This window comes from Physella acuta, unplaced genomic scaffold (assembly GCF_028476545.2).
Source record: "Physella acuta isolate Inbredline_101_S28 unplaced genomic scaffold, ASM2847654v3 ptg001030l, whole genome shotgun sequence".
Taxonomy (NCBI): Eukaryota; Metazoa; Mollusca; class Gastropoda; family Physidae; genus Physella; species Physella acuta.
In genome coordinates, this window is record NW_026732547.1 from 50,066 (window position 1) to 65,546 (window position 15,481).

The following is a 15,481-nucleotide window of genomic DNA, read 5'->3' on the forward strand; positions in this document are numbered from 1 at the left end:
CACACATCCCACCCTCTCTACCCACACACATCCCACCCTCTCTACCCACACACATCCCACCCTCTCTACCCACACACATCCCACCCTCTCTACCCACACACATCCCATCCTCTCTACCCACACACATCCCACCCTCTCTACCCACACACATCACACCCTCTCTACCCACACACATCCCACCCTCTCTGCCCACACACATCACACCCTCTCTACCCACACACATCCCACCCTCTCTACCCACACACATCCCACCCTCTCTACCCACACACATCACACCCTCTCTACTCACACACATTACATCCTCTCACCCACACACATCACACCCTCTCTATCCACACACATCACACCCTCTCTACCCACACACATCACACCCTCTCTGCCCACACACATCCCACCCTCTCTACCCACACACATCACACCCTCTCTACCCACACACATCCCACCCTCTCTACCCACACACATCCCACCCTCTCTACCCACACACATCCCACCCTCTCTACCCACACACATCCCACCCTCTCTACCCACACACATCCCACCCTCTCTACCCACACACATCCCACCCTCTCTACCCACAGATGAAGAGACACTGAGACCAGTGACCATCATCGTCATTTGTGACGTTGAGACAAGTGTGGGCAGGTCTTTGCTCTACAGCGCCATCAAACATCTGGTCAGTCGCTGTTCCATCTCTTACTGCTGAAAGTTGATGTGTGATGTTGTGATTGTTCTCTGTTCCAGAAAAGTTGATGTGTGATGTTGTCATCGTTCTCTGTTCCAGAAAAGTTGATGTGTGATGTTGTGATTGTTCTCTGTTCCTGAAAAGTTGATGTGTGATGTTGTGATTGTTTCCTGTTACAGAAAAGTTGATGTGTGATGTTGTGATTGTTCTCTGTTCCTGAAAAGTTGATGTGTAATGTGATTGTTTCTCTGTTCCTGAAAAGTTGATGTGTGATGTTGTGATTGTTCTCTGTTCCTGAAAAGTTGATGTGTAATGTGATTGTTTCTCTGTTCCTGAAAAGTTGATGTGTGATGTTGTGATTGTTCTCTGTTCCTGAAAAGTTGATGTGTGATGTGATTGTTCTAAGTTCCTGAAAAGTTGATGTGTGATGTTGTGATTGTTTCTCTGTTCCTGAAAAGTTGATGTGTGATGTTGTGATTGTTCTCTGTTCCTGAAAAGTTGATGTGTAATGTGATTGTTTCTCTGTTCCTGAAAAGTTGATGTGTGATGTTGTGACTGTTCTCTGTTCCTGAAAAGTTGATGTGTGATGTGATTGTTCTAAGTTCCTGAAAAGTTGATGTGTGATGTTGTGATTGTTCTCTGTTCCAGAAAAGTTGATGTGTGATGTTGTGATTGTTCTCTGTTCCAGAAAAGTTCCAACAACCTGCGTCTGGGCATCATCTCCAACCCCCAGAATGTGAACGGAGACAACAAGGTCACCAAGGCCGTCCAGGTGGCCCTGGAGACCTTGACCCCTCCCATGGCCAAGAGCCTGATCACCAAGCTGGTCAAGGAGGAGAACATCCAGGACCTGCTCTCAGAGAGGAAAACTTTACAGGATTTTCAGGTGCATGTAAGTGGTGACACAGGTTCATGTAAGTGGTGACATCACAGGGTCATGTAGGTGGTGACATCACAGGGTCATGTAGGTGGTGACATCACAGGTTCATGTAGGTGGTGACATCACAGGGTCATGTAAGTGGTGACATCACAGGGTCATGTAAGTGGTGACACAAGATTGACAGGTGCATGTAAGTGGTGACATCACAGGGTCATGTAAGTGGTGACATCACAGGGTCATGTAAGTGGTGACATCACAGGGTCATGTAAGTGGTGGCATCACAGGGTCATGTAAGTGGTGACACAAGATTTTCAGGTTCATGTAAGTGGTGACACAACAGGGTCATGTAGGTGGTGACATCACAGGGTCATGTAGGTGGTGACATCACAGGGTCATGTAAGTGGTGACATCACAGGTTCATGTAGGTGGTGACACAAGATTGTCAGGTGCATGTAAGTGGTGACATAACCGGGTCATGTAGGTGGTGACCCAAGATTGTCAGGTGCATGTAAGTGGTGACATAAGATTGTCAGGTTCATGTAAGTGGTGACACAGGTTCATGTAAGTGGTGACACAAGTTTGTCAGGTTCATGTAAGTGGTGACACAGGTTCATGTAAGTGGTGACACAGGTTCATGTAAGTGGTCTGGATGTGTTATCCACATTGATGGTCTGGATGTTTTATCCATAGGGCATGGATATGGAAGCCTACATCAGAGCACTGAATGCTGCCACTTCAGAGAAGCTTCTAGTCCATCAAATGTTTGCCTCCAAGGTTCTATCACTGCTGCCTGGTCAACAGGGCATCGTCTCCAATGGAGGGGTAGGTTCAGTAGGTTTAATCTCTAATGGAGGGGTAGGTTCAGTAGGTTTAATCTCTAATGGAGGGGTAGGTTCAGTAGGTTCAATCTCTACTGTAGGGGTAGGTTCAGTAGGTTTAGTGTCTGTTGGAGGGGTAGGTTCAGTAGGTTCAATCTCTAATGGAGGGGTAGGTTCAGTAGGTTCAATCTCTAATGGAGGGGTAGGTTCAGTAGGTTCAATCTCTAATGGAGGGGTAGGTTCAGTAGGTTCAATCTCTAATGGAGGGGTAGGTTCAGTAGGTTCAATCTCTAATGGAGGGGTAGGTTCAGTAGGTTCAATCTCTAATGGAGGGGTAGGTTCAGTAGGTTCAATCTCTAATGGAGGGGTAGGTTCAGTAGGTTCAATCTCTAATGGAGGGGTAGGTTCAGTAGGTTCAATCTCTAATGGAGGGGTAGGTCCAGTAGGTTGAGTGTCTATTGGAGAGTAGGTTCAGATGTTGAAAGATTGGGTATGTTCATATGTTGTAAGGATGGGTAGGTTCAGATGTTGTAAGGATGGGTAGGTTCAGATGTTGAAAGGTTGGGTAGGTTCAGATGTTGAAAGATTGGGTAGGTTTACTGTCTATTGGAGGATAGGTATAGTGTCTATTGGGATGGTAGGTTCAGATGTTGAAAGTTTGGGTAGGTTCAGATGTTGAAAGATTAGGTAGGTTCAGATGTTGAAAGATTGGGTAGGTTCAGATGTTGAAAGATTGGGTAGGTTCAGATGTTGAAAGATTGAGTAGTTTCAGATGTTGAAAGGTTGGGTAGGTTCAGATGTTGAAAGATTGGGTAGGTTCAGATGTTGAAAGATTAGGTAGGTTCAGATGTTGAAAGATTGGGTAGGTTCAGATGTTGAAAGATTGGGTAGGTTCAGATGTTGAAAGATTGAGTAGTTTCAGATGTTGAAAGGTTGGGTAGGTTCAGATGTTGAAAGATTGGGTAGGTTCAGATGTTGAAAGATTGGGTAGGTTCAGATGTTGAAAGATTGGGTAGGTTCAGATGTTGAAAGATTGAGTAGTTTCAGATGTTGAAAGGTTGGGTAGGTTCAGATGTTGTATATTGATATTGTATGAATCTTCCTGTCAGTTTGTGGGCCCACTGAGTCCAGAGGAAGAGCTGACAGTGGAAGACTTTAACCTGCTAGAGAAGCTGGCCTACTCACAAGGGGGACACAAAGTTTCTCAAGTTGTCCTCAATGTGGAGAGGGACCCCCGAAGGTGAGAGACTTTTAAAATGGCACTCCCGTTATATACTTACATATATACGTACATGTAATGTGTTCTCCTTTCTCTGACTGTGCAGGGCCAGTGATTTAACCATGAAAGCTTCGAACTTACTGAGTTCAAAAACCAAGAAAGACAAAAGACAGAAGATCACATTTGCTGGGAATCAGCACAGGTAAGAGCTTAGCTTTATTTGTGATGTCATTAGGTAGGTTGGCTGAGCTTAGCTTTTTTAGTGATGTCATTAGGTAGGAGATGGCTGAGCTTAGCTTTAGTGTTGTGAGTATAAAACTATTTTTACAATTGTGAGTGTAAAACTAGTTGTATGAACTAAAACTTGTCCTGTTCTGTCCCCAATTGTGAGTGTAAAACTAGTTGTATGAACTAAAACTTGTCCTGTTCTGTCCCCAATTGTGAGTGTAAAACTAGTTGTATGAACTAAAACTTGTCCTGTTCTGTCCCCAATTGTGAGTGTAAATCTAGTTGTATGAACTAAAACTTGTCCTGTTCTGTCCCCAATTGTGAGTGTAAAACTAGTTGTATGAACTAAAACTTGTCCTGTTCTGTCCCCAATTGTGAGTGTAAATCTAGTTGTATGAACTAAAACTTGTCCTGTTCTGTCCCCAATTGTGAGTGTAAAACTAGTTGTATGAACTAAAACTTGTCCTGTTCTGTCCCCAATTGTGAGTGTAAATCTAGTTGTATGAACTAAAACTTGTCCTGTTCTGTCCCCAATTGTGAGTGTAAAACTAGTTGTATGAACTAAAACTTGTCCTGTTCTGTCCCCAATTGTGAGTGTAAATCTAGTTGTATGAACTAAAACTTGTCCTGTTCTGTCCCCAATTGTGAGTGTAAAACTAGTTGTATGAACTAAAACTTGTCCTGTTCTGTCCCCAATTGTGAGTGTAAAACTAGTTGTATGAACTAAAACTTGTCTGCTCTGTCCCCAGTGTGATCAAGCTACCAGCAGACGCCAACATCCCAGCGTTCACAGTGGAAGCCATAGTTGATCCAGTCTCCACACATGCCCAGAAGATGTCTGCCATTTTGATGGTAACCTCACCTCATCAACATCATCATATTACCCCACATCTCTCCATGATTTAAGTAGCACATCTGATAAATATAATAAACATGTAACATACACTACATATGCGTACAGGTACTGAAGCAGATAGCCAATGTTGAGATCATATAATAAACATGTAACATACACTACATCTGTGTACAGGTACTGAAGCAGATAGCCAATGTTGAGATCACAATCTTCATGAACCCCAGGGAGAAGTTATCTGAGATGCCACTTAAAAGGTTAGGTTGACCTTCACCTTGTTTCTTCAGAAATCTTTTGATTATGTAACCAAAACTCCATTTTTCTCTGAGCTTCTAATTGACCAAATTAACACTTCATTTTTCTCCCAGTTTCTAATTGACCAAATTAACACTTCATATTTCTCTGAGCTTCTAATGGAGACAAGCGAGTTGACGAGATTCCTTCCATAGTGTTGTTGTCATGGAATAAAAACGTGCTTTTTAGATTTAGACCGTAAAAAAAAAATAAAAAATAAAAACTTAAGCCTAAAATTAATTTAGAAATTTTATATTTTTAGAATAAATGCTATAAAAGGTTCAAATCCAGAGAACTAGAAAATAATTTGTTGAGTTTAAGGCTACATTTCTATTTATTTTCATCAAGCCTAAGTTATAACCGGATGTTTCACTTTCGTAAGACAAATATTGATTGGCTGTACAGTAACTTAGTGATCGATAACTATTTGTTTACAAAACTTTGCAGATCAAGTTTTTAAATAACAATGCAAATTAAAAACCCCATGACCTAGTTTTCTATTTTTAGCTTACAATGTGTACAATAAAATTTTTGTCGGCCTATCCAATAGCAGGATGCCATTGTTTATGTCGCCATTACACGTGAAAACCAAATTGTTTTTGCTTTTTTTTAAATTTTTATTTAGTTACCGAAAATATTAAAAACATCAAATACGTCCAATCTTTAGTAAAGTCCGAAAAAAACCAGACAGACAGTATTTTATAACCATATTAATTGTAACTACGCCGTGCAAGAATTTTAAATTAATTTATACACCTCTCAAATTCCTTTGAGACTTTTCTCGCTTGTGTCCATTGACCAAATTAACACTTCATATTTCTCCCAGCTTCTAATTGACCAAATTAACACTTCATATTTCTCCCAGCTTCTAATTGACCAAATTAACACTTCATTTTTCTCTGAGCTTCTAATTGACCAAATTAACACTTCATTTTTCTCCCAGCTTCTACCGCTATGTGTTGGAACCAGAAGTGACCTTTGACCCTGAAGGTGCCCTGACCCATGCTCCAGTGGCCAGATTTCTTGACATGCCACAGAAATCACTTCTAACTTTAAATATGGACACCCCAGAAAGTTGGCTGGTAGAGGCTGTCACCTCGCCTTATGATTTAGATAACATCTTATTGGAGGAGGTACCTGCCTTATGATTTATACATCAAGTTTGTTCTAGTTAGTTGTATTTTGTCAGATTTGTTCTAGTTGTATTTTGTCAGATTTGTTCTAGTTAGTTGTATTTTGTCAGATTTGTTCTTGTATTTTGTCAGAATTTTGTCAGATTTGTTCTAGTTGTATTTTGTCAGATTTGTTCTAGTTGTATTTTGTCAGATTTGTTCTAGTTGTATTTTGTCAAATTTGTTCTAGTTAGTTGTATTTTGTCAGATTTGTTCTAGTTGTATCTTGTCAGATTTGTTCTAGTTGTATTTTGTCAGATCTGTTCTAGTTAGTTGTATCTTGTAAGATTTGTTCTAGTTAGTTGTATCTTGTCAGATTTGTTCTAGTTGTATCTTGTCAGATTTGTTCTAATTGTATTTGGTAAGATTTGTTCTAGTTAGTTGTATCTTGTCAGATTTGTTCTAGTTGTATTTTGTCAGATTTGTTCTAGTTGTATTTTGTCAGATTTGTTCTAGTTGTATTTTGTCAGATTTGTTCTAGTTAGTTGTATTTTGTCAGATTTGTTCTAGTTGTATTTTGTCAGATTAGTTCTAGGTAACATTTATTCTCTACAGGTTGAGAGAAATGTGAATGCTCAGTTTGAGTTGGAATATATTCTACTAGAGGGTAGGTAGAATAAAATCTAAAATATAAGGGGGCTGATAGTGTGTCAGTCCACTATAGATTTTGGAACCATAAAAGTAAACATCGCAACATGCAGTGCTTTTCAGTGCTTCAAATTTTCTTATATATAAGTAATAGAGTATGCTTTGTTTATATAACGACTTAAATTTATTTTATAGTTCCCACTGTTTTTACTCTTTTGCATAACATAAAAAAATATTAAATACACACACATTACTAAAACATATTAAAAGGATCAATGTCAAATTTCATTTTTGTTTAGATTCCTAGAAAAAGTGGATACATTTTAATAATAATAGGGTCGAAAAAACGAATTAATTAAACTGTTTTGTAATTTTCCAAGGGAGGTAATTTAAAAATAAATTCAAGTCACGCTAATAAAAAAATGTAAATGTAAAATCTATGGACCTCCATGAGTGAATTATTTTGCAATAATATAATTAGCAAAAATATAATTAGCAAAATGTGAATGCAAATTCTGCGGACCTTCATGAGGGAATTATTGTTGCAATAATATAATTAGCAAAATGTGAATGCAAATTTTTTAGTGTTGTCTTTTGTGTTTGTGTGTTGCTTTTATGTTTTCGTTTGTGTTTACATTGTGTTTGTTTGCATTGTGTTTGTGTTTTCTTTTGTGTTGTGTTTGTGTTTTCTTTTGTGTTTGTGTTTTTATTTGTGTTGTGTTGTGTTTGTGTTGTGTCTGTATTGCATTTGTGTTGTGTTTGTGTTGTGTTAAGTTTTGTTCTGTTACCAAGTTGGTACATTTAAAAAAGATTTACCTTGGCAGAGCACGGGTATGCAGCTAGTTGATTATATTACAACTGTGTAGGTTAGGTTATTCAACAAAATAGGTCTAATGCACTATATTTTTTCTTATGACAGTTTTGTTTGGTTTCTGTAGATTGTATTAATTAAATATTTTGTATGATTAACAACATGAACTAATGAATTTTGAAATAAACTTAATCCCCCCCCCTATTTCAGGCCACTGCCATGACTCCAGCACCATGCAACCCCCCAGGGGCCTGCAGTTTGTACTGGGCACCAACAAAATACCAGCCATGGTTGACACCATCGTCATGGCCAACCTGGTAATGTTGTATGGCCGTTAATTGATCCTCTTGATATCTCTATCTAGTTTTACTGCCTTTAATTGATCCTCTTGATATCTCTGCTAGAGTTGTACTGCCTTTAATTGATCCTCTTGATATCTCTATCTAGTTTTACTGCCTTTAATTGATCCTCTTGATATCTCTATCTAGTTTTACTGCCTTTAATTGATCCTCTTGATATCTCTATCTAGTTTTACTGCCTTTAATTGATCCTCTTGATATCTCTATCTAGTTTTACTGCCTTTAATTGATCCTCTTGATATCTCTATCTAGTTTTACTGCCTTTAATTGATCCTCTTGATATCCCTGCTAGAGTTGTACTGCCTTTAATTGATCCTCTTGATATCTCTGCTAGAGTTGTACTGCCTTTAATTGATCCTCTTGATATCTCTGCTAGAGTTGTACTGCCTTTAATTGATTTTTTAAAAATATATCCTGTTGCCTCCATAAGATTTGAACTTTTCCCTACCATGTTTGTGTCCCAGGGCTACTTTCAACTGAAGGCGTACCCTGGACTTTGGAACCTGAAACTAAGAGAGGGGAGGTCTGAGGAGATTTATAAAATAGACAGGTAGGTTCCAACTTCCTTCATTTGCTAGAAATAGGTCTGTACATTTTATAGGTACTTTTTTCATTAGCCATATAGTTTTCCAAAACTGTTTAGTATATTTAGTGATAAGCTATAGTAAAAAAAATATAAATCTTTAGATATTTAAGTTTAAAACAATATTCCCCAATTTTTATTCTTTCCAAAGCTGTTGATCTTAATTTAGTTGGACCTCTTTCAAGCTAAAAGTGTTGACTTTATTTGCTTGATAATTAATTCCAAACCAACTTTATCTTCCATCACAAAAATTTGTCAACACTAGTCATCATAAACACCAATTGACCTAACTACAATCTAGTTACTTTCCCTTGTGTTCTTGTCTATTGTCTGTCATTTCATTTACTGTACTAAGGTTGACTGAGTTTGATGTATTGCTAGCTGACATTTAATATGTACTAAGATTGAGATTTGATTGTAAGTCATGATTGTACCCAATGGTATAAGTCATATCTATGACTACCCCATGTTATAAGTCATATCTATGACTACCCCATGTTATAAGTCATGATTGTACCCATGATTTCAGCCATGAGTTCACTGATTCACCTGACAACCTTACTGATGTTATTGTTATAAGTCATGATTGTACCCCATGTTATAAGTCATGATTGTACCCATGATTTCAGCCATGAGTTTACTGATTCACCTGACAACCTTACTGATGTTATTGTTATAAGTCATGATTGTACCCCATGTTATAAGTCATGATTGTACCCATGATTTCAGCCATGAGTTCACTGATTCACCTGACAACCTTACTGATGTTATTGTTATAAGTCATGATGTGTACCCATGATTTCAGCCATGAGTTCACTGATTCACCTGACAACCTTACTGATGTTATTGTTATAAGTCATGATTGTACCCCATGTTATAAGTCATGATTGTACCCATGATTTCAGCCATGAGTTCACTGATTCACCTGACAACCTTACTGATGTTATTGTTATAAGTCATGATTGTACCCCATGTTATAAGTCATGATTGTACCCATGATTTCAGCCATGAGTTCACTGATTCACCTGACAACCTTACTGATGTTATTGTTATAAGTCATGATTGTACCCCATGTTATAAGTCATGATTGTACCCATGATTTCAGCCATGAGTTCACTGATTCACCTGACAACCTTACTGATGTTATTGTTATAAGTCATGATTGTACCCAATGTTATAAGTCATGATTGTACCCATGATTTCAGCCATGAGTTCACTGATTCACCTGACAACCTTACTGATGTTATTGTGGCCATCAACAGCTTTAAGAGTAAAATCATTAGGGTCAAGGTCAGATGTACTTTTTGTATGACTTCAGTATGGTTGTTGTACGTCTGTATGATTGTTTAATTGGTGTAAGACGTAGAGTATGGTTGTTGTACATCTGTATGATTGTGTCTCTGGTCTCCACTGTAAACTAGCACCAAATTTGTGTATGATTGTGTCTCTTGTCCCCACTATAAACTAGCACCAAATTTGTGTATGATTGTGTCTCTGGTCCCCACTATAAACTAGCACCAAATTTGTGTATGATTGTGTCTCTGGTCCCCACTATAAACTAGCACCAAATTTGTGTATGATTGTGTCTCTGGTCCCCACTGTAAACTAGCACCAAATTTGTGTATGATTGTGTCTCCCTACTATAAACTAGCACCAAATTTGTGTATGATTGTGTTTCTGGTCCCCACTATAACCTAGCACCAAATTTGTGTATGATTGTGTCTCCCCACTATAAACTAGCACTAAATGTGTGTATGATTGCGTCTCTGGTCCCCACTATAACCTAGCACCAAATTTGTGTATGATTGTGTCTCTGGTCCCCACTATAAACTAGCACCAAATTTGTGTATGATTGTGTCTCTGGTCCCCACTATAACCTAGCACCAAATTTGTGTATGATTGTGTCTCTGGTCCCCACTATAAACTAGCACCAAATTTGTGTATGATTGTGTCTCTGGTCCCCACTGTAAACTAGCACCAAATTTGTGTATGATTGTGTCTCTGGTCCCCACTATAAACTAGCACCAAATTTGTGTATGATTGTGTCTCTGGTCCCCACTATAAACTAGCACCAAATTTGTGTATGATTGTGTCTCTGGTCCCCACTGTAAACTAGCACCAAATTTGTGTATGATTGTGTCTCTGGTCCCCACTATAAACTAGCACCAAATTTGTGTATGATTGTGTCTCTGGTCCCCACTATAAACTAGCACCTAATGTGTGTATGATTGTGTCTCTGGTCCCCACTATAAACTAGCACCAAATTTGTGTATGATTGTGTCTCTGGTCCCCACTGCAAACTAGCACCAAATTTGTGTATGATTGTGTCTCCCTACTATAAACTAGCACCAAATTTGTGTATGATTGTGTTTCTGGTCCCCACTATAACCTAGCACCAAATTTGTGTATGATTGTGTCTCCCCACTATAAACTAGCACTAAATGTGTGTATGATTGCGTCTCTGGTCCCCACTATAACCTAGCACCAAATTTGTGTATGATTATGTCTCTGGTCCCCACTATAAACTAGCACCAAATTTGTGTATGATTGTGTCTCTGGTCCCCACTGTAAACTAGCACCAAATTTGTGTATGATTGTGTCTGCCCACTATTAACTAGCACCAAATTTGTGTATGATTGTGTCTCTGGTCCCCACTAATAAACTAGCACCAAATTTGTGTATGATTGTGTCTCTGGTCCCCACTGTAAACTAGCACCAATTTTGTGTATGATTGTGTCTGCCCACTATTAACTAGCACCAAATTTGTGTATGATTGTGTCTCTGGTCCCCACTATAAACTAGCACCAAATTTGTGTATGATTGTGTCTCTGGTCCCCACTATAAACTAGCACCAAATTTGTGTATGATTGTGTCTCTGGTCCCCACTATAAACTAGCACCAAATTTGTGTAAGATTGTGTCTCTGGTCCCCACTATAACCTAGCACCAAATTTGTGTATGATTGCGTCTCTGGTCCCCACTATAACCTAGCACCAAATTTGTGTATGATTGTGTCTCTGGTCCCCACTATAAACTAGCACCAAATTTGTGTATGATTGTGTCTCTGGTCCCCACTATAAACTAGCACCAAATTTGTGAACGATTGTGTCTCTGGTCCCCACTATAACCTAACACCAAATTTGTGTATGATTGTGTCTCTGGTCCCCACTATAAACTAGCACCAAATTTGTGTATGATTGTGTCTCTGGTCCCCACTATAACCTAGCACCAAATTTGTGTATGATTGTGTCTCTGGTCCCCACTATAAACTAGCACCAAATTTGTGTATGATTGTGTCTCCCCACTATAAACTAGCACCAAATGTGTGTATGATTGTGTCTCTGGTCCCCACTATAAACTAGCACCAAATTTGTGTATGATTGTGTCTCTGGTCCCCACTATAAACTAGCACCAAATTTGTGTATGATTGTGTCTCTAGTCCCCACTATAAACTAGCACCAACTTTGTGTATGATTGTGTCTCTGGTCCCCACTATAAACTAGCACCTAATGTGTGTATGATTGTGTCTCTGGTCCCCACTATAAACTAGCACCAAATTTGTGTATGATTGTGTCTCCCTACTATAAACTAGCACCAAATTTGTGTATGATTGTGTTTCTGGTCCCCACTATAACCTAGCACCAAATTTGTGTATGATTGTGTCTCCCCACTATAAACTAGCACTAAATGTTTGTATGATTGTGTCTCTGGTCCCCACTATAAACTAGCACAAAATTTGTGTATGATTGTGTCTCTGGTCCCCACTATAACCTAACACCAAATTTGTGTATGATTGTGTCTCTGGTCCCCACTATAAACTAGCACCAAATTTGTGTATGACTGTGTCTCTGGTCCCCACTATAAACTAGCACCAAATGTGTGTATGATTGTGTCTCCCCACTATAAACTAGAACCAAATTGTGTATGATTGTGTCTCTGGTCCCCACTATAAACTAGCACCAAATTTGTGTATGATTGTGTCTCTGGTCCACACTATAAACTAGCACCAAATTTGTGTATGATTGTGTCTCTGGTCGCTACTATAACCTAATACCAAATTTGTGTATGATTGTGTCTCTGGTCCCCACTATAACCTAGCACCAAATTTGTTGTCAGGTGTCCAAAAAACCTGAAAAGTCTGACGTCAACCTTCTCCAAGATGATGATGATGACAGTGGTCTATGGAGCTCTATATCAAGGTAGTTTTGTTTAATCTTGTCATCTTAGTCTAGTCATGTCATCTTAGTCTAGTCATGGTCATTTTAGTCATGGTCATCTTAGTCTAGTCATGGTCATCTTAGTCTAGTCATGTCATCTTAGTCTAGTCATGGTCATCTTAGTCTAGTCATGGTCTTTTTAGTCATGGTCATCTTAGTCTAGTCATGGTCATCTTAGTCATGGTCATCTTAGTCTAGTCATGTCATCTTAGTCTAGTCATGTCATCTTAGTCTAGTCATGGTCATCTTAGTCTAGTCATGTCATCTTAGTCTAGTCATGTCATCTTAGTCTAGTCATGGTCATCTTAGTCTAGTCATGGTCATCTTAGTCATGGTCATCTTAGTCTAGTCATGTCATCTTAGTCTAGTCATGGTCATCTTAGTCTAGTCATGGTCATCTTAGTCTAGTCATGTCATCTTAGTCTAGTCATGTCATCTTAGTCTAGTCATGATCATCTTAGTCTAGTCATGGTCATCTTAGTCTAGTCATGATCATCTTAGTCTAGTCATGGTCATCTTAGTCTAGTCATGTCATCTTAGTCTAGTCATGTCATCTTAGTCTAGCCATGGTCATCTTAGTCTAGTCATGGTCATCTTAGTCTAGTCATGGTCATCTTAGTCATGGTCATCTTAGTCTAGTCATGTCATCTTAGTCTAGTCATGGTCATCTTAGTCTAGTCATGGTCATCTTAGTCTAGTCATGTCATCTTAGTCTAGTCATGTCATCTTAGTCTAGTCATGGTCATCTTAGTCTAGTCATGGTCATCTTAGTCTAGTCATGGTCATCTTAGTCATGGTCATCTTAGTCTAGTCATTTCATCTTAGTCTAGTCATGTCATCTTAGTCTAGCCATGGTCATCTTAGTCTAGTCATGGTCATCTTAGTCTAGTCATGTCATCTTAGTCTAGTCATGTCATCTTAGTTTAGTCATGGTCATCTTAGTCTAGTCATGGTCATCTTAGTCTAGTCATGTCATCTTAGTCTAGTCATGTCATCTTAGTCTAGTCATGGTCATCTTAGTCTAGTCATGGTCATCTTAGTCATGTCATCTTAGTCTAGTCATGTCATCTTAGTCTAGCCATGGTCATCTTAGTCTAGTCATGGTCATCGTAGTCTAGTCATGTCATCTTAGTCTAGTCATGTCATCTTAGTCTAGTCATGTCATCTTAGTCTAGTCATGTCATCTTAGTCTAGTCATGTCATCTTAGTCTAGTCATGGTCATCTTAGTCTAGTCATGGTCATCTTAGTCTAGTCATGTCATCTTAGTCTAGTCATGTCATCTTAGTCTAGTCATGTCATCTTAGTCTAGTCATGGTCATCTTAGTCTAGTCATGGTCATCTTAGTCTAGTCATGGTCATCTTAGTCTAGTCATGGTCATCTTAGTCTAGTCATGTCATCTTAGTCTAGTCATGTCATCTTAGTCTAGTCATGTCATCTTAGTCTAGTCATGTCATCTTAGTCTAGTCATGTCATCTTAGTCTAGTCATGTCATCTTAGTCTAGTCATGTCATCTTAGTCTAGTCATGTCATCTTAGTCTAGTCATGTCATCTTAGTCTAGTCATGTCATCTTAGTCTAGCCATGGTCATCTTAGTCTAGTCATGTCATCTTAGTCTAGTCATGTCATCTTAGTCTAGTCATGTCATCTTAGTCTAGTCATGTCATCTTAGTCTAGTCATGTCATCTTAGTCTAGTCATGCCATCTTAGTCTAGTCATGTCATCTTAGTCTAGTCATGTCATCTTAGTCTAGCCATGGTCATCTTAGTCTAGTCATGTCATCTTAGTCTAGTCATGTCATCTTAGTCTAGTCATGTCATCTTAGTCTAGTCATGTCATCTTAGTCTAGTCATGTCATCTTAGTCTAGTCATGTCATCTTAGTCTAGTCATGTCATCTTAGTCTAGCCATGGTCATCTTAGTCTAGTCATGTCATCTTAGTCTAGTCATGTCATCTTAGTCTAGCCATGGTCATCTTAGTCTAGTCATGTCATCTTAGTCTAGTCATGTCATCTTAGTCTAGCCATGGTCATCTTAGTCTAGTCATGTCATCTTAGTCTAGTCATGTCATCTTAGTCTAGCCATGGTCATCTTAGTCTAGTCATGTCATCTTAGTCTAGTCATGTCATCTTAGTCTAGCCATGGTCATCTTAGTCTAGTCATGGTCATCTTAGTCTAGTCATGGTCTTTTTAGTCATGGTCATCTTAGTCTAGTCATGGTCATCTTAGTCATGGTCATCTTAGTCTAGTCATGTCATCTTAGTCTAGTCATGTCATCTTAGTCTAGTCATGGTCATCTTAGTCTAGTCATGTCATCTTAGTCTAGTCATGTCATCTTAGTCTAGTCATGGTCATCTTAGTCTAGTCATGTCACCTTAGTCTAGTCATGTCATCTTAGACTAGCCATGTTCATCTTAGTCCAGTCTACTGTAAAGACTCCCCCATTCTGTCACCCCTACTGTAAAGACTCCCCCATTCTGTCACCCCTACTGTAAAGACTCCCCCATTCTGTCACCCCTACTGTAAAGACTCCCCCATTCTGTCACCAGCACCATCACAGGCAGCAGCAGCAAGAAAGAGGAGGAGAAGGACAGCACACTCAACATCTTCTCTGTGGCCTCAGGTCACCTGTATGAGAGATTCTTAAGGTCAGTCACCCTATAACCTTAAGGTCAGTGGCCCTACAACCTTTAGGTCAGTCACCCTACAACCTTAAGGTCAGTTGTCCTACAACCTTAAGGTCAGTGGCCCTACAACCTTAAGGTCAGTGGCCCTACAAC

The 15,481-nt window shown here is 39.0% G+C and overlaps 1 protein-coding gene across 2 annotated transcripts in view; it reads left to right on the top strand.

Moving 5' to 3' along the window:
* The window catches only part of LOC131954801 (UDP-glucose:glycoprotein glucosyltransferase 1), a 54,959-nt gene that overhangs the window by 29,595 nt on the left and 9,883 nt on the right, over nt 1-15,481 (top strand). Inside the window, exons 21-34 of one of the 2 annotated variants that reach the window (XM_059318589.1) lie at nt 579-673; nt 1,371-1,574; nt 2,253-2,384; nt 3,490-3,620; nt 3,706-3,801; nt 4,577-4,679; nt 4,858-4,937; nt 5,918-6,107; nt 6,702-6,753; nt 7,756-7,862; nt 8,369-8,454; nt 9,693-9,777; nt 12,603-12,685; nt 15,251-15,349. In XM_059318589.1, the coding sequence (XP_059174572.1) occupies nt 579-673; nt 1,371-1,574; nt 2,253-2,384; nt 3,490-3,620; nt 3,706-3,801; nt 4,577-4,679; nt 4,858-4,937; nt 5,918-6,107; nt 6,702-6,753; nt 7,756-7,862; nt 8,369-8,454; nt 9,693-9,777; nt 12,603-12,685; nt 15,251-15,349 (1,543 nt within the window). The remainder of the gene's footprint in view (nt 1-578; nt 674-1,370; nt 1,575-2,252; nt 2,385-3,489; nt 3,621-3,705; nt 3,802-4,576; nt 4,680-4,857; nt 4,938-5,917; nt 6,108-6,701; nt 6,754-7,755; nt 7,863-8,368; nt 8,455-9,692; nt 9,778-12,602; nt 12,686-15,250; nt 15,350-15,481) is intronic. The other variant, XM_059318591.1, reaches the window with a different exon arrangement.